We start from the raw sequence: 20,579 nt of genomic DNA on the forward strand, positions 1-20,579 counted from the left end.
TTCACAGCAGATTTTTTCCCATCTTTCTCTAGAGATCATTATGACACTCCAGCATCTATGGCATCAGCCATTGGCATCTAAAGTTAAAGGCGCTCTAAGCGAATCTGTGTGACGTTACTTTTTGTTGATGTTTGAACTGTTTTTAAAAAACGGAGCGTAGCTAACTCCTCCCCCTCCCTTCCGTGCTTTCATGAACGTGCCCAACCCCCACCCCAAATCCTTCTTGCCGTTTATTGGCTGGAACACTTTGTTATCGTTTCTGGTGGTAGGTTTGGCCACTTTGTTTTTATGGCAGTTTGTGGAGCCTAGGCTGTCTACAGAGATTGTGTTTTTTTACAGTTTGATCAGCAGACAGGCAGCAAGCAGATAGCTAGGAGATGTTTGCTGTATGTAACAAAAAGTGTTTTATGGTCTAAAATGCGTGAATTCGCTTAGATCACCTTTAACATGTCTACAAACACATGCCAAATAGGGCTGTCACAATGATTAAATACTCGTCTCATCGCAATTGTTTGGCCTCATCACGATGATTTCAGATCACCGCAATGATTGCACATCTCTCAAAAAACACAAGGGGGAGCTGCAGTAATTGATTTTTTTTGCACCACTACAGACATGAGGTCCAGTACTAATATGACCTTAGTAGGATTGGCTACTATTTAAGGCAAGTTCTGGTTTAGTCAGTTTATTTTGATTGCATTTTTATTTTCAGTTATTTTTCAGACTCTTTATTGTGTTTATTTCTTATCAGGATTCAGGAATTTTTGTTTTTTGACATATATATTTATTAAATAATTACTTTTAAACAGTGGCGGCTCGTGACTGCTTATTCGAAGATGCGCTAATTCAAAATAAGTGTTCGGATTGTCACGTGTGTGGTTCCCTTTTCCAAAATATGTGTCCTGCGTGTCAAGAGATCCTGATTTCATCACGTGTTTTGTCAAGGTGGGTGCCTGCTGCACACGCGTCAAAACAGTTTATGATAAAAGAGACGCTCACGTTCCCAAAATACACGCAAGAAACTTCCTTAACAGTAAACTCTGATTATGCATGAGATTATCTGGCAAACCCGAGCGTCTCTTTTATCATAAACCCTTTAGACGCATCTGCAGCGGGCACTTGTTTTGTCATGACACGTGGTGCACACATGATCTCTCAAAGTGCAGAACACACATTTTGAAATTACGAACCACACACGACGGGCTACATACATGTTGTGATGAACTTCGCATTGTGCGCCCTCAAAAAAAAGAAGTCACCAGCCGCCACTGCTTTTAAATATGTGTTATGTGTATTAATATTTACTGCCAGGTAAACCTTGCAAAATATTTCATTTATATAATAAATAAAAATTTCATGAACAAAAATATGTATGAGAATTATATGTCAAAGCAATAAAACAGTCAATTAATCGTCACAATCGTCAAAACACTAAAACAGACAATTAATCGTCATAACGGTCACAATTTATTAGACAATTCACCGTCAGCCAAATTTCATAATCGTGACAGCCCTAATGCCAAACACATTGATCTCTAGACTACATGATTGTTTTAGGTTCAGAACAACCTGTTTTAGCAGTAGGACTTTTACTGTAGTATTTTACTTTTGACAATGCATTACAAAGGTAACTCTTCTGGATTGATTTGTCCCTCTTTTAAACCTAAAGTCTGTTTTTAAACCATGGCTGTGATGTGTCTGAATTAAACCATCCTCAGTAATCTCTGTGGACCTCAGCAAACATTACAAAACGAGCTTTAAACATCATCTTAAATCTTTCCTGTTTAAGCAGATCATTTCCTATGAGGTCACACAAGAAATTCTCATAAATAGCTTGATGTTCACAGCATGATTCATAGTGTCCACATAAGTTTAGTGTTTTACCGCTGGTTTCCAAGGGTGTTGAGTTTCATCAGAGTTTTGAGGGGATGCCAGGACAGACAGACACACCCCTGTGCTCTCCACCGCGCTTTAAGTAACTCAATAACAAACAGTAGCTGTGGTGTATTGTATCAGTGTCGTCTCAGATCACCGCAGGGATTGAGTTTGTATCTGACACACTGTTGAAGTTGTGCATAATAAATTGCAACAGTGTAGCAGACTTGTGTTTGTGTGTCAACTAATGCTGCGCTGGGGCTGGATGTGGCTGTTTAATTTCTGGGCGGTGGTAAAGGAGAGTAAATCCCCTGGTGCTTTGGCTTTGTGGAATAAAGTGCCTGAGGCTTTACTGAAAACTACTAAAATGAGTGAGTGTGGGTATAAATAATGCCCACCTGACTTTTTTTATTTAAATACTTGTGCGTGTGTTAATACATGTTTTCACTCCTTTAATAAAGGAGTTTATAAAGTCACTATGTTTGTATATGTAAATTTAAACCTATGGTTGTGTATGAAAAAGTTGTGGTGTTATGATACAGTAATTGTGTTAATACCATTAACAACATGGTAATGAAACGCTTATAGGCACACATACACACAATGGTATTTAAATGATAATTTCCTTACAAGGACCAAGGAATTTCGAAAATGTGTCCAAGAAATGCATAATGCTAATAATAGACTGGTATCGGCAAGCAAATAAATTGGCTACCATTTTGGGATTTTCAGGCTTGGCCAATAAGAATGCACAACCCCTTAGCATCCCTTTAAAATGCTAAAAAAAATCTTATCATCATCGATCTTTAGTAAAAAATCAGGTGAAGTGTAAATTCCTCAATAACTGTGTCCGGTAATGATTTTATTTCCCTTTACTTTAACTACACTAATAGTTTTACACAGTTGTTGATACAATGGGCTCTTTAAAAGCACAAATAGTAATTCATGCAAAATAGGGAGAACTGAAGGTAGAGTTGTGGACTTATTGAACTCTTTCTTTCATGCATTAGTCACTTTATTTTGCATTTGTGCAAATCCATTTTTGCTCCTCCTCTGTTGGTGTGAAGTAAACAGGACATTCTGTGTTTGTTTTTATTTTTTTTATTGTTATCAATAGATGTTTAGTTTCTGGAAACGAACAATTCCATGCAAATGTCAACCCTGCCATGAAAACATTACATTATGACCAAATGTTTTAACCATACTGGTATCTAGGGCTGGGTATTGGCAAGGGCCTCACAATACAATACAAATCACGATACATTGTGCATTGTGCGGTGTATCGCGATACGGTACAATATGCTGCATGGTGCGATATATTGCAATACTTTTCTTCTTTTTATCAAAAATGTAAAAAAAAAAAGGATTTTTTTTTTTAACTTTTTTTAAGCCAAAGTGCTACCACACATCTGCTTTAAAAGCAGGCGTTTTTAAATTTTCTGCCATTTTCTCACTCCCGCTAACCTCTGAGACATCTGTGTAATGCTTTATTTTGATTGGTTGAGAAATGTTTCACGGGTATGCATTATTTTTTAATAAACTCACACTTAACTTGCAATGTCTTGAATTATTGACTCTAGTTTTTTTTCAATAATGCACACCCGCTGTCTAATGGCACGATGCGATGCATTATGTAAAGGAATAATTTATAATTAACGACGGGCCGTTGAATTGTTAGAAAATAATGCACATCCAAGGTGGAAATGCACTGAGTCAATTATTCCTATTATACTATGGTTACCAAAAAATAGATTTTTCGATTAATCGTGTTTTTTACGTGGTCGATTAAAAATCGATTCTCAAAGGCCACAAATTGTTTTGTTTTGTTTTATGAAATAACCTGATCATTTTTGATCAAGCAATGTGACTGTTCTGACTTTTTTCAGCATACATTTTTCATCTTGCAACAAAATTGTATTGTATTTAAAATAATTGTATGCATTTGAAAATTAGAAATGGGTTCTGTTTTAATGTAAGTGTACCTAAAATAAAAAAGTGTAATATACAGATTTGTGGCTCTTAATTTTTTTTATTAATTACCCACTTGTAAACTTATGTTCACTGTTCTTTTTTATAAATATAGCATTTATATTAAATCTATATTCATTGAGTTGAATCGAGAAATAAAAATCATCCAAGAATCCGAATCAACCCGAGAATCGAAATTGAATCGATCTGATAGCTTATGAATCGAAATCGAATTGATCTGGAACATCTGAATCGATACCCAGCCCTAGTTACCACAGACATTGCTCTGGTGGTTATTTTAACACATTTGACAGGTTAGGTGTGCATTTTACAGAAAAATAATCAACCGGGAACATTTCTCAACCAATCAGAATAAATCATTCAACAGGCTGTGGTATAATTTCGAAAATTTACTTATACTTATTTGTAAGTATATATAATTTGAAATTATATTTTATTAGTTGACTGAATTGTTTAAACATTAAACTTTAAAAACAGTGGGGATGTGTTGGTCAAGTTCTCCATCATGATTCAAAAGATGAGTAGAAATGGACAGTTTTTCTCGTACTCTGAACGATATGTGATGCAGATAATTTCGTAATTCGTTTTGAAACTCATTTCCTGATTTTCAAACATTTTTTGCTTCAGGTCATAGGAAGTTTAAAGTTTTATGTTTCTCTTATGTATCTCTTATTATAAGAGTCTTATATCTTTTGCCCTCCAGATCTGAAACACAAGCCTGAGCTCAGATCAGTGATTTAATAGCCGGCACATAATGTAATGAGCCATGTATGGTGGCCACAGCGTTTGATTTATAGACGCTTTTAGAAAATCCACAGGGAAAGATGTGTTGATGTGTCTATGGTAGAATGGACTTTAATATTAAGAGATTTTTAACTGCAAACTCTCAATGTCAATCCAGAATTAACTTGAGTACAATGTTGTCCTCGTGACTGTAACATGTTTTGACTAATAACTGATGATCTTTATCTTTCTGTCTGTCAGTGTTCAGGAGGAAAGTTCATCTGTCATAATCATCATGTCCTCTATCTCGGAGTGGTACGCTGGGAAAAACGTCCTGATCACAGGGGCGACGGGCTTCATGGGGAAGGTTCTGGTGGAGAAACTTCTGCGCTCGTGCCCGGACGTGAACGCCCTCTACATTCTCGTCAGGCCGAAGGCGGGTCAATCCATGCAGGAACGTGTTCAAGACATGATGAAGTGTAAGGTGAGACGTCTGTGTGGTTGTTTGCCCATTTATTGAAACGTTTCCAGGACCACCGCCCACTTCAACAGCTATGAAATGATGAAGAGGAACTTTAAAGGATTAGTCCATTTTCTTAAAAAAATCCAGATAATTTACTCACCACCATGTCATCCAAAATGTTGATGTCTTTCTTTGTTCAGTCAAGAAGAAATTTATGGTTTTTGAGGAGAACATTCCAGGATTTTTTTTTTCATTTTAATGGACTTTAATGGACCCCAACATTTAATGCAGTTTAATATTGCAGTTTCAAAGGATTCTAAACAATCCCAAACGAGGCATAAGGGTCTTATCTAGCGAAACCATTGTCATTTTTGGCAGGAAAAAAAAAACACTTTTAAACCACAACTTCTCGTATATCTCTGGTCATGTGACGCGACAGCGCGACCTCACGCAATTCGTCATCACGTCAAGAGGTCACGGATGACGTATGCGAAACTACGCGCCAGTGTTTACAAGTGTGGAGAAAGAGGACCGTTCCGACGCTGTTGTATGTCGAATGATACTAATTAATATCTTTGTGTCAGTTTATTATTTAAAATGGTCTGCAAATTTGCTTTTTATATATGTACATGAGGTTACGCTGGCGCGTCACAGGACCGGAGGAAGATGAGAAGTTGTGGTTTAAAAGTGCATATTTTTCTTGTCAAAAATGACAGTTGTTTCACTAGATAAGACCCTTATGCCTCGTTTGAGATCGTTTAGAGTCCTTTGAAACTCTGTTGAAACTGCAATTTTAAACTGCATTAAAACTGTTAATTGTTGGGGTACATTAAAGTCCATTAAAATGAGAAAAATCCTGGAATGTTACCCTCAAAAAACATAATTTCTTCTCAACTGAACAAAGAAAGACATCAACATTTTGGATGGCATTGTGGTGAGTAAATTATCCGGATTTGTTTAAAGAAAATTGACTAATCCTTTAACAGTGAATTGGGATTTAAAGTTTACTGGGTTCCTCACATAGCTCATGTCATGTAGACTTCTTTTGTGAGTTTTTTTTGTCCTAGATGAAGGACAGCTGAGGTCACTAATATGTAATGTTCTCATTTTGTGAGGATTACAAAATATGTAATATTGCCACTGGATTCAATTTTTGAACAAAAGTATTTTTTGGCCATCTGACACCGGTCTTTCTTCAGAACTTTCTAGAGCATTGTCTTTCTAGTTTTCAGGTTTTTGTGTGGGATATTGTCTGGTTTCTTTGATAGCGATCTTTTGTCATAGGATATTTTAGCCTTTGTGACTGGATGACATTTAATCGTGTCATGTGACTTTTGGTTAACTGAACGAGATGTGTTGATCCTGTAAATAGTTAGTTACATCAAACAGCATAACCAAAGCAAAACAACAAAGGTTTCCAGAAACCCATCTGTGTTCAATTGTATGTGGTCGCCAGGGTTTACCTTTGTTTATTTCCCCAAACCTGATCCTTTGAAAACAGGCCAATAATCTGCAAGAAAAGTTAACGCGCTACTGTCTCTCGGACCGTATTGTATGTTGCTCTATGATTGTTGCCATAGCGACTTTACCACAAACCGCATCCAAATTTAGTCAAACTGTATTTCCATTTGCATTGCGTTGCTGTGACCACACAATGGGAGTCAATCCAGATCAGCGTACAGAACTGCGGTGCACACTAGATAATAACTCAGACGTGTATTATTTACATTATAGAAGTAAAGATGATCATGCAGCAAGTAAAGCCTGGTATGCACTACATGTCTTTTGCCTTTATTTAAAAGTGAGTAAGGAGAGGACAGGAAAGTACAGGGAGGAGAGAGGGGTAGGAGATCGGCAAATGACCACGAGCCGGGAATCGAACTCGGGTTTCGCAAAGCACCACATGTCGGAGCGCTGCCCACTACACCATCAGCTCCGACAACATCTTTTTCTCATTTTTAACCCTGATTTGCCCTTGAATGACTGGACGCTTGTAGAAAGTCTAAACCAGTCTGCAGATTTTGATTAGTAGGTGCTGACTGATTTTGCTAATATAAGCATAGTATGACGGGCACAGACCCATATTTTCAGCCAAAATTAATAAAACGCATAAAATATTTGACAGGTTATCAAAAGAGAACATATAAAGATAAGATGAAATGGAATGAGTTAAATACACTCACCTAAAGGATTATTAGGAACACCATACTAATACTGTGTTTGACCCCCTTTCGCCTTCATAACTGCCTTAATTCTACGTGGCATTGATTCAACAAGGTGCTGAAAGCATTCTTTAGAAATGTTGGCCCATATTGATAGGATAGCATCTTGCAGTTGATGGAGATTTGTGGGATGCACATCCAGGGCACGAAGCTCCCGTTCCACCACATCCCAAAGATGCTCTATTGGGTTGAGATCTGGTGACTGTGGGGGCCATTTTAGTACAGTGAACTCATTGTCATGTTCAAGAAACCAATTTGAAATGATTCGAGCTTTGTGACATGGTGCATTATCCTGCTGGAAGTAGCCATCAGAGGATGAGTACATGGTGGTCATAAAGGAATGGACATGGTCAGAAACAATGCTCAGGTAGGACGTGGCATTTAAACGATGCCCAATTGGCACTAAGGGGCCTAAAGTGTGCCAAGAAAACATCCCTTTTTCCTATTTGTAGTGGAGATGAGTGGTACCCGGTGGGGTGTTCTGCTGTTGTAGCCCATCCGCCTCAAGGTTGTGCGTGTTGTGGCTTCACAAATGCTTTGCTGCATACCTCGGTTGTAACGAGTTATTTCAGTCAAAGTTGCTCTTCTTGAATCAGTCGGCTCATTCTCCTCTGACCTCTAGCATCAACAAGGCATTTTCACCCACAGGACTGCCGCATACTGGATGCTTTTCACACCATTCTTTGTAAACGCTAGAAATGGTTGTGCGTGAAAATCCCAGTAACTGAGCAGATTGTGAAATACTCAGACCGGCCCGTCTGGCACCAACAGCCATGCTCAAAATTGCTTAAATCACCTTTCTTTCCCATTCTGACATTCAGTTTGGAGTTCAAGAGATTGTCTTGACCAGGACCACACCCCTAAATGCATTGAAGCAACTGCCATGCGATTGGTTGATTAGATAATTGCATTAATGAGAAATTAAACAGGTGTTCCTAATAATCCTTTAGGTGAGTGTATATCGGGGTGATTTTTCACCAAATTTACTTTATATAGAATAATCTAGATGTGGGGTTGAGCCACTCTTACATATAAAGCTCTTATGAGATGAAACTGGATGAGATAGACATATTGTGTCAGCACTGTAGAAACTCTCTGACCTCTGATATAAGGGTGTGTGTGTGTTTGTGTAGGAGTGTGTGTAAGAGTGTGTGTAGGTTGTAAATGTGAAGACTTTGTGTTTGAGGACAAACTGGAATGTAGGAAGCTATTCAGTATCGTCAAACAGCACTTGTGTTGTCCTGCAGTTTGAACGGCCTTTCACCAGATTCTGCTCTTTATATAATTAAAGTTGGGACCTGAATGTGTGTTTGTTTATTCTGCAGAAATTTTGAATAGTTACACATGTTTCATCATCATTGAACCATTTGTTCAGGTTATAGGAGTGAAACAGCTTTTGAGTTGCTGTATCTGTCAATTGCATGGCAGGTATGAAGTCTGTATTTGTTGAAAAGAGCATTTACTGAGCAGTCAGGTGTGATTGAACTATTCAGTTTCATTCAAGGAAGGAAGGATATTGATCTATCTCAGATAAAACAACTGGAGAGAAGCCTGAACCTCAGACTTACTGTAGGCCAAATCCACAGCAAAATTTTTTATTATATGTTAAAGGGGACAGAGAATGACAAAACCATTTTTACCTTGTCTTTGTTGAATAATGGTAGTCTACCCGCATTCACGAACATACAAAAAGTGCTAAACATCTAAGTCTCATAGAAATTCCTCTTTTAGAAATGTCAGCCAGAAAACCGCCCAATCTGAAAAACTGATGCTTATGACATCACAGGCATCTAACTGCACTTCCACTTTAAAATAATTGGCTACATTTTTTGAGTGGCAGTAAAGTCAGCCAATCAGTAATGAGATTGCAAGTTAAGCCAGTAGGGGGAGCCAAATAGGTGCAAAACCACTTGTTTAAAATCCCCCACCCTAATAGAGCTACCTGAGAGAGGTTTTTAGGAAGCTTCTAAGGCATAACAGACCCAAACAAAAAATGTGTTTGTCTACATGTCACATCACAGAACAAGGATAAATAAAAAGTGGGTCAAAGCATGTTTTACTTTAAATCTAGTATTGTTCACAGGCTTAATTAAAGTTCAGGTTTTGGAAATGTTTGGGATAGTGAATTATAGTGAATGTCAGGGTTTGTACTAATAGAGCTTAGGGTTACACTGTCGCTGTGTTCAAATTGCCGGCTTCCATACTATATACAGTAGTAGGCAAAAATCAGTATGCAAAGCAAGTAGTATGTGCATGTACCCAGGTGACCTACTACCTTCGGCTATTTTTTACTTGCATAACGTATGATGACGTGGGTTGAGAAGTTGCCAAATAATGTGCGTAAAATAGAAATACCTAAATAAATCTATAAACAGGGCTTTTAAGTGATTTAGGTACCAAGACATGTGTTCTTCATAATTTAATTACTTGTTAAACAATGCGTGAGTAAATTATGGTCATGGTTGTGATTAAATCAAATACATACAGGTCACACATTACAATGAAAACATGGCAGATGCAGTACGTCCAGAATTTATTTATACTGCACCCACACATACTATATAGCATTTACTGTTGAAGTATGTACTTCATTTAATTGTGTGTGTGCGTGTGTGTGCGTGTGTGTGCGTGTGTGTGCGTGTGTGTGTGTGTGTGTGTGTGTGTGTGTGTGTGTGTGTGTGTGTGTGTGTGTGTGTGTGTGTGTGTGTGTGTGTGTGTGTATTTACCCTTCAGTCATCACTTAAGGGCATAACAGCGATATTTCCGAAGGAACTGAGGAAATATTGTTTCACAAGCGCCACACACAATCTCTCTCTCTCTCTCTCTCTCTCTCTCTCTCTCTCTCTCTCTCTCTCTCTCTCTCTCTCTCTCTCTCTCTCTCTCTCTCTCTCTCTCTCTCTCTCTCTCTCTCCTCCCCCACACACAATCAGACTGTTTGTGCCAGAGGGGCCAGTGGTGGACTGGCACCAGCATACCGCCATCCCACAATGCACCATTTTCAGCATAAATGAGAGAAAGCAAATATCTACAATGGCTGACCTCAGTAAACCTTTGACTTCAATACTCTCTACATGTGCTTGTCTCCTATTGCATGTCAGTTCCTGTCTTGTACACGTGCTCACTGTCTCTCTCTCACTGACAGCCGTGTTACAGCACAACACCGCTACAATCTCAAACTTGATCTTGTTTAGCCAGACGTTTACCATCAACCATTTTGGTTAACAACCGCACACTTATAAGGAACACGCCTTTACACAGATCAATGATAGTTTGTGTCATGTCATTTAAGGACGGGAACATCTGAAAGATTTTATACCACAGTGATGGACTGGTGCCTAAAAATAATTGCATTTAGGAATGAACAAAGACAGAGAATAGTAACTGCTGAATTTTTTGTGTGTGTACTTGTGTTCAGGAGATGAAGGTGTTTGGTCCTGTGTTTGTTCATGAGTGGGTAAAGTTTTTACACCAAACCGCAGCAGGAAGTTTGGCTGATGTGCAGTCGCTTCCGTTTCCTTCATATGTGTTTTAAAAGCAGTTCAGGGATCAGGTGCCTACCGTTGTCTCCATGCTTCAGACTTCCAGGATTCTGTGTGTGTTTGCAGGACCGTGACCCATATGCTGTCTCCTCTCTCTGATAATCTGAATTAATTGTCGTAAAATTATTTTATTAATCTTGAGATTTTTCACAGTAACACCGCACAACTCCACAACCCGTGAAAGGAGATGCACTCACATCCTGACATGCAGGATCACTTTAATGAAGTTCCCAGCATTTCATTTTTAGATAAAAGCCAAGACAAACCGATATGGGAAGCATATTACATTTTTGTTTTCTGAGAGTTAATGAATAACTTTTCAAGCTCTCTAACAGATGAACAGATACAGTATGGTATGATAGCAATCTTACTTTTTTACAGCAGAAGATAGTCAAATTAGTTAAATGCCAATGACTAAAGTGGCATATATGAAAATACCTATTTTTATGTACTGACTAATAACCTTTTCATTGCCATTAAAGTGAAATTACTGGACATAGACATACCTAGACATAGGAGCCATAGGATAAAAATGCTTATTTGTAAGAAAACATGTCTGACGCACTTAGAGTATTTTGCATCTGAACTCTTTGTGTATATAGCAGAAATGGCATTGTTGCATTATATGCATGTTTAAAGGAAAACACCACCATTTTTCAATATCTTATCATGTTCTTAAAGGGACAATAAGTAGGATTTACCTAGCCTGGGTGCCAGCCAATCTTAGCCCCGCCCACAACATTTTGAGAACGGGAAGATCGGTCTGGGGTTTCTCCGTTCTCCGCTGGCTGAACCAATCAAATTGTCAGGACGGGCTTTATAGGCTAGGATTTACCCCCATCTAGTGGTGAAATTGTATTTTGCATTCAAACGAATAGTGCTCTCTAGCGCCTCGCTTTTCCAAATGAGTGTTGCAACTACGGTAGCCATTATGTACTCACTGATCTCCTTGTACATTTCAGCTGGCTCACGTGTTCTGAATGAAAACGCGTTGTGGAAACGCGTTGGTAGGCTAGTGCTTTTTGTCCCTCTCTGCTTTTATAGTTTATCAATACGACGGAACGACATGGAAGCCTCCTTGGACTTACCCGTTCAATGTGTGTAAAAAGAAGAAATTCTAAGCTTACAAAGAAAAGTCAGATCACTGGCAGAGGTCATTTGACACCAACGAGGGCATGAATAAAGACATTGATTTTGATTAATAAAACACTTAAAACCCTACTTACTGTCCCTTTACAGGGACACAAGTCAGCATTTTTATGTTAATAAATCATCTTCGTAAGTCGGTATATGGTTAAATGACTCATTACAGGACGAATGAAGACTCTCTCGCCCGTCCCTACCGCCTGTAGGAAGAATACCCCCTTGCAAGTTCGGTGTATCTGACCCGGTGTCCTTCAGTCTCGCAAAGTCTCAGATATCACGAGAAGCAAGATCACTTTACGGCAAACAACACAGAGGCAGGCGAACGAAACACAGTGAGCGATTGATGCAAATGGCAGAGCCGGGGAAGAAGCCTCGAAAACCCTTGACGGAAGATTCCAAGAAAAGAAAAAGAGCTTCAGACCTAATATATATATATATATATATTAGGGTGACCATACGTGACATTCTTCCCGGACGCGTCCTGGCCAGGATTTCAGGTCCGTCTTTCGGAAGTCATATTTGTCGGCCGCATACGTCATAGAGGATTATTATTATATTACAGAAAAGCAACCATTACATTTTAAGGTAAGAATGAAACTACGATTGTATGTCTTATGTTTTAACTGAATGGCGTATGCGGTCAACAAATACGACTGGCGGAAAACGCACCGAAATCTTGGCCAGGACGTGTCCGGAAAGAATGGCACGTAGGGTCACCCTATATATACCTGTACACCTGTGTATATATAGATAGATAGATAGATATATACACACCTGTGTATATATAGATAGATAGATGGATAGATAGATGTAGAAGGATCATATTTGTCTAAAGTTATTTTAATAATTAAGGTCTATAAGTTCATCTGGTTGAATGACGTTTCCCCTTTGCTTGTCTATATGTATTTATTTATTTATTTAAAGTTATATTATTCTCATGCCCACTCTCCAAAAAAAAAAAAAACACGAAAGCAGTTGTTTGCCTCGTTCATATCGGTTTTTCATGCTAAAAATACTATTATGCATGACAACACAATAAAAATAAAAAATCAGTTGGAAAGGAAATATTATTTACCTAACTTAGATATACATAACTGGATTGGTAATAGCCGGTTCCTGTGCTCAGATGTGTTGACAGCTGATAAGCTGGGTTGCGAGGGGGGACAACAGTTAGTTTTTACGACAGTGTGTTTGAAAGCATTTACTTCCAGACACTAGGGGGAGCTCATAGAGAAATTATACTCAGACTTGCCTGGTGTCCCTTTAACTCAACTTAGATGGCGGAGGAGCACTTAGTTTGCAGCACTTCGACCTCGGTGCTGCAAAGTGCTGCAAACTAAGTGCTCTTCCGCCATACAATATAGTTCTCATTTTTATCCTCTTAAAAATCGCCATGTTTTATTTTGTGCCACCATACTTACTTGTCTAAATACTCATGTAATAAGGAAAACATGGAAGTGTTTGGTGGCTTCTAAATTCATCCCTGTTTGGATCCTAAGGAATGAATGGGGCTAGGCTAAATGCTAACACAATCACAACGTGCTGTACAAAGATTAAGTGCACGCATTGAAAAAAGATAAGTATGTGTTAATTTGTCTAAGTTGAGGTAAGAACATAGTAAAATATTGAAAAACGGTGATGTGTTCCTTTAAATTAGTCTTTATTGTATTTAATTACATACTTCCATGTTTAACCATCTCTATGGTCTATTAGTCAGCAGAGATGTTATCATAATTTATCGTTAATGCTTAAGCACATAAAGCAATGAAGTTTTCTGCAGAAATACAGATTTTGTTCATTGGATAAATATGAAAAATCATGCACCGGTCATGGTGGAGAAAGAGAGAGACACATTAGGACTCAACAGCTGTCAGAGGCAAAGTGCAGCATCTGTCCGCTCACTGTCAGGTGCCTGCTGGTGAGGTTACATAAGGTCAGTTATTACGTCTGGCTCTGATACGCAGAACATGATTTTGATTGGCCGGGTATATAAGAATGTAGCACAGTTGGACCTTTGGAATTGTGGGTAACATAAGTCAGCATGTGTCAGCCCGATCAGAGAGAACAGCATGGCGCTGTTAATCTCTTTTGATATTAGATCACTCTGGTGGATATCACAGCACGCGGTCTTCTGCACAAATCACATGCGATTCAAGTGGCTGGATCTCACACGTGTTGCCATATCTTTCCTGTAATCCCGTATCAACACATCTCATGCTAATGCGCACGTTAATGCTTTGATGAAATGAAATATATTCTGTTTATAGCTTTTCATTACATAAACACTAAGGTCAGAATTGACCTAACATGATGGTCATTTGCTTCTTGTGGGTTACTTGCTTATACAATATACATCTACATAAAGAAATGAAGACTTTTACATAATAGCAATGTGATTTTGTTTCTATGTCAGATATGCACTCAGATACTCCTGACCTTGTTTTGCAGCTGTTTGACCGCGTGCGTGAGGATAATCCAGAGTTTCATAAGAAGGTTGTGCCCATCAGCAGTGAGCTCACACAGCCCGGATTGGCCATCAGTCCAGAGGATGTGCAGAAACTCACTTCCTGTATTAACATCGTGTTTCACTGTGCCGCCACCATCCGATTCGATGAACCGCTCAAGTAAGAGACCTCTAACACAAGGAAATTGCCCCATATTTCACTTGATTGGAAGTGAACCAATACGTTTGTAAAAGAGAACGATTCATGTTGACTGTATTTAGCTATCAATATGCCGTGTTTGAATGTAAATGTATTTCACATCTGTATGCAAGACGATCATTGGTTCTCGTGTCTCTGGTGACTGCATGTTTTGTCACGACTCATGCAGAGATGCGCAAGAACTTTTGATCATCTTGCATACTGATGTGGAGCCGAAATGCCGCCATTTTTGGTCTTGATGTGGTTTTTATTCATAACCGACATATTGGTTGCTAAGTACGCTCAAAATACAATTTGTTTTCCTCTCATGAATGTATTGTTTCACTTAGGAGACATAGATTAACCCACCTTTTTCCTGATGTACTTCAAGTATGGGTCTGCTATTCAATGCCACAGCAAAGCTAGTAAGAGCGAAGATATTTTTGAGAGTAAATACTGGGCTAATTTTAATAATTAAAAAAAAAAATCTATGCAGTTGTATCTTGCATTTGGGTTTAATAAAGCTAGGATGTTTCTTTTTAGTTTTCAACTTTCTAAATGATCACCTTAAAGGATTAGTCCATTTTCCTTAAAATAATCCAGATAATTACTCACCACCAGTTGAGAAGAAATTATGTTTTTTGAGGAAAACATTCCAGGATTTTTCTAATTTTAATGGACTTTAATGGAACCCAACACTTAACACTTAACTCAACACTTAACAGTTTTTTTAACAGAGTTTCAAAGGACTCTAAATGATCCCAAACGAGGCATAAGAGTCTTGTCTGGCGAAACGATTGTTATTTTTGACAAGAAAAATGGAAAGTATGCACTTTTAAACCACAACTTCTCGTCTATCTCCGGTCCTGTGATGCGCCAGAAGTTGTGGTTTAAAGGTGCATATTTTTTGTTTTTCTTGTCAAAAATGACAATTGTTTCGCTAGATAAGACCCTTATGCCTCGTTTGGGATCGTTTAGAGTCCTTTAAAACTGTTAAGTGTTGAGTTAAGTGTTGGGTTCCATTAAAGTCCATTAGAATGGGAAAAATCCTGCAATGTTTTCCTCAAAAAACATAATTTCTTCTCGACTGAACAAAGAAAGACATCAACATTTTGGATGACATGGTGGTGAGTAAATTATCTGGATTTTTTTTTAAGAAAATTGACTAATCCTTTAACCATTATTGTTCGTTCACTAATAATGCAAGAGATGTGATGGACTAAACTCATTGTAAAGCCCAAAGCCCCATTTTAGCAGCGGATCAATGAGTATGTTTACATGCACAGAATAAGCAGATAACTATAAAAAATCTGCTTATTTTACAAATCTGTTTTCATGCGTTTACATGCAAATCAGTAAACGGGCTATGCAGAATACTGCGTTTGGGATTTGGAGATTTTTCAGGTTTCTCGCAGGCAGTGACATCACCTCCTATAATACATATAGTTGTTCAAAAATCCGGTGGAATATCTGTCTTAAGCTATACTGTTGTATCTCTTCTCAAAACCTTTTAAAGGTCACGTTTTATATGATCTAATTTTTAAAAACCCTAGTTCGTGTGTAATGTTGCTATAATAGCATAAATAATACGAACTTCATAGAACAAGGAAGACATCAGCCCGTTTTGAGGACATTGAAAACAGCGCTATAGAGATAAGTAAATTGTGTGAAAAATACCACGTTTTTTTACACGTGAAACATAAACACGTGTTATATTGTGCACTGTAAACACAATCAAAGCTTCAAAAACACAGAAAAAACGGGACCTTTAAGGTGTTTACATCCAACACGAAATCGGGTTAATGAGCAAAAAATATTGTTTTCGATTTCTATCAAAGTTCATGGAGTTAAAAGCAAAGAGCACTCTCGAGACCTTTGCAACCTTGTTGTTGCAAAACATATTGATGAAATCGGATACAGATGTGTTTCAAAACTTCTATATCTTCCTGTAAGCACCAATGGGGCCATTATCCGCAAGTGGAGCTCCTCGCAAGATTTCTGACTAGTGAGTCAGAAGAGTAGGCCGAGAGCCAAGGACCAATCGGAAAGAGCTCCAGAAAGACTTGGAGGCAGCAGGTACCATTGTCACAGAGAAAAAATTAGGCAATGCACTCCACCGTCATGGCCTCTATGCACGCTCCCCTCGCAAGACTCCATTACTATAGAAATGGCATGTTGACGCTCGTTTAAAGCTTGCTGCAACTCATTTGGACAAGGCTTTGAAATACTGGGAAAATGTAGTCTGGTCGGACGAGAGCAACGTTGAACTTTTTGGCTGTCATGCTACACACCATGTTTGGAGAAGAAATGGCACTGCACCTAAAAACACTATACCAACATTGAAGTTTGGAGGTGGAACCATTATGGTGTGGGGCTGTTTTTCATCGCATGGTACTGGCAGATGTCATGTAATTGAAGGAACGGTGAATGGATACCTTTATTCTTGAGAAGAATCTGCTGCCATCCACCAGGATGATGGAGATAAGACTTAATGGACCTTCCAGCATGACAACGATGCAAAGCATACAGCAAAGGAAACTCTCAATTGTTTTCAAAGAAGGAAAATCAAGGCGTTAGAATGTTCCAGAGTCAATCACCACCTAAATCCAATTGAACATTTGTATACATTTTGTAACCTTTTTTTAGCTCATCAATTTTCTAACCCAGCTGAAATATAATTACATTCTAAATACTTATGGATCTCAGCTGGTTCCTTTTCTTTTTTGATTAGCTTTTTTTTAAAGGGACATTTCATCGGAAGAAACATTAATCTTTATTGAAAGTGGGTCATATTTGTAGTCGAAATGTAACATAAATTTAGAATTTTGTTCCTATTTGACCGAGAAAAGACAGAACGTGACTTTAGGGTGCATTTGTATGGAAAACTACAACTCGTCACAGAGCAGCAGGTGTCAGATTTCATTTATTCCTGAGTGTGCGAGGCGAGCTGACTGACAGGACAATATCAGAAGCCGCGTGCTTACTCGTTTTTGTTATAATACCGTATACATATATGATGTTTAATATAAGCGAGAGCGTTTTGTTGCTGTGTTTTTCATCAAGAAAAAGAATAAACCCATCATTCAAGCATCGCTTTATGGAGAAGTAGCCGGTTGCTCTGCTTGGGACTGGCGGGTTCTGTGAGAATTACCTGCACACATTGACTCAAGCACTTAATTAAACCAGCTGTTGCGCTCGTATTTCACGCAAATTCATACGCGATTTAATGCAGCGTACCCAAGCACTGCATTTAAACAGTTGCTTAATTCAAAAGTGAAAGTAAAATGTGCACGTCTGCATGCGCATTTATAAGCCCGGGATCACCGGGTTTGTGGTGCGCCGATTAACCGGTGGGAAAATTCTGTCACCGTGGCAACCCTAATAGCCGCCACCTTGGAAAAATGAGGAATGAGTGTCAACCTCGACAAAGAGTCAGCAATTCCTTCTTTCAATGACGCAAAATTAAGATTTTTAAATCATTGAAAGAAGAAAGTGCAACACTAAAATCTGTATTTCTCAGGGGAAACTGAAGGAGTGATGCACGACCATTCAAAAACATGACTGGGGTATTAATGATAACGAAGCTTAATGCAAATCGGTGAAGTGTCCCTTTAATGTGTTCAATACTTTTTTTCTGTGTCATTCAACTTTATTGCACATAAATTCAACTTTTTTTATGGACTTTAAAGTCGTGAATTCTTTATATTTGTGGATTTCTTGAGTTAATACTGATGTCTGGTGAAAATTTCATGTGAATAACCTCATTGAAAATAAATGTACTACGGATGCACCGATACTGGTATCGGGTATCGGCCTCGATATCACATTTTCTAAAGTACTCGTTAAAAGTCCCCCGATACCAGGGATCGAGACGATACCACGGTATGAGAAATGTCTATGTTTGAGTGGCGTGTAAGGGGTTAATGCCTCTTGTGTTGTCTAAAGAGGCAGAGTTTATAATATAATATTTTTATAATTATTTATTCTGTAATATGTTCCATACAACATGCTTTTCATTTTAAATAAATGTTCTTAATTCCAAACTAGTCCCTTTTTTTTATTATTATTATATGACTAAAGCTAGGGGTGCACCGAAATTTCGGTCGCCGAAAATTTCGGCCGAAAATGGCATTATCGGTTTCGGGCCGAAATAAAAAATCCAGCCGAAAATGTAAACCGAAAATGAATGTCAACCGCGCCCCTTTCATCTGTGTGCTAGCGCTTGGGTTTCACTCAGCCTACGGTGATCAGTCGTCTCCCACCCCTCCCCTTCGTGCTCAAGCAGGTTTCACTCAGGGTCCAGCTGTTTGCACGCGTCTGCAAAGATTAAGAATGTCTTGATGTGTAAACTTTAGAGAGAGTCGCGCTATGTGTCTCTTACTGTAATCCATTAACGTACATTTGGCGAATAAAGCAATGAAACACAACGTAACGTTTTTATGTGGAGCGACTGTTGCGCTGTTTGGGATTCACCATCAGTCTCTGTATATGCATGCGTTTAAGTGCCCTTAAAGCCGAAAGTATACTAGGGACGTCCGCGTATGCGCGCCATCATTTTCGTCATCAGGAGGGTCCGCGGCCGGCCGCGCGGACCGTCCGCGTGCAGCCCAAAATTTGAGACCGCACGGACAGTGCGCGTACAGTCCGCGTACAACATCGCATGCGCGTGAAAATATTTAGACAGGACACTCCACTACAAACAATTATACAAAGGAAATAGACAGCATTTGCACACATACTATCGTTTTTCTTCTTTAATTTTATTTCATCCATAAACAGAAAGCTGTGGAGCATGTTTGTTACCATATTGTTTGATTCCTGTTCTTTGTTGTCTTCTTGTTTGTTCTAAACTGTGTTTGCAATGGTGGATCGGTTTCTTTTCTTCACCTATCCTAATGTTTTAATGTACTGTAAATGTCTCCAAATCAGTGCTGCAATAATAATTTGAATAGAGACGCGTTTAAAAAAAACCAAGCAAACATAATTTCTCTCTGTTATTGACAGGGCACATATAAACAAAATTCTCAGTACAGTATTCTTTTTCTAATAAAAACATTTGTTTATGTATGTATAGATTACAGTCAGATTAACCTACTGAAGTCTGTGTCATTAATGTTGATCAATCAACCCATGACAAAGACACAAATAGCTCTAAAAAATAATAATATATTTAATTTATTGTGTTATGATTAATTTAAATTGATTTCTGTACCTAATGCTAATTTCAGACCTTATTAATGTACAACTTTGTTCTCTTTTATAAATGTTTGCAATTTCTTTATTGTTTATTAGATTTTTCCCACCTGCTTTTTGCTGATCCGAAAAATAATCTGATCTGTGCCTCAAAAACTGTAATGTGAGCCGAACTGTGAGTTTTTTTATCCGTCACACACCCCTAGTAAAGTAAGCACACAGTGATAGCCATAAATGCAATTGTACTAATAATTGGCATAATAATTTATTTCGGTGTTTCGGTTTCGGTTTTTCGGCCTTGGTTTCCTTTTTTCGGTTTTCGGTTTCGGCCAAGAATTTTCATTTCGGTGCATCACTAACTAAAGCTTTTACCTGTAAATTTAAATCATGTTTTTTTTTTGTTAAGTACTCGGTATCGGCAAGTACTGAAATGCAAGTACTCATACTCGTATTCCTGAACCCAGCTAACCGTAAGGAACACACAATAATAGCAAGGCTTGATAAAGGCGGAGGAAACTGGATAGGAATTGGAGAGAGAGACAAAAACACTGTTGTGCTGTGTCATGAGGAACAGATGTTCTCACAGTCGGAAAGAAGATAACGATGACTGAATGCTGAATCTGCTCCCTAATCTCATCACTAATGACCTTATAATTCAGAAAAGTCAATGTGCTACATCATTTATTTTTTACTTCTAGCTCACATTTTTTTAGTTTTTGAGAATGGTCAACATGAAAAATGCAGGACAGAAACTTTCAAATCAATATGAGCTGTGCAAGTTTCACTT

The 20,579-nt window shown here is 38.3% G+C and overlaps 1 protein-coding gene across 1 annotated transcript in view; it reads left to right on the forward strand.

The window, feature by feature from the left end:
- Positions 1-20,579, forward strand: part of LOC129432753 (fatty acyl-CoA reductase 1) — a 38,544-nt gene that overhangs the window by 5,915 nt on the left and 12,050 nt on the right. The window contains exons 2-3 of the mRNA XM_055191351.2: positions 4,849-5,071; positions 14,406-14,581. Of these exons, the coding sequence (XP_055047326.1) occupies positions 4,883-5,071; positions 14,406-14,581 (365 nt within the window). The 5' untranslated portion in view covers positions 4,849-4,882. The remainder of the gene's footprint in view (positions 1-4,848; positions 5,072-14,405; positions 14,582-20,579) is intronic.

The sequence above is a fragment of the Misgurnus anguillicaudatus genome, chromosome 1, assembly GCF_027580225.2.
Source record: "Misgurnus anguillicaudatus chromosome 1, ASM2758022v2, whole genome shotgun sequence".
Lineage (NCBI taxonomy): Eukaryota > Metazoa > Chordata > Actinopteri > Cypriniformes > Cobitidae > Misgurnus > Misgurnus anguillicaudatus.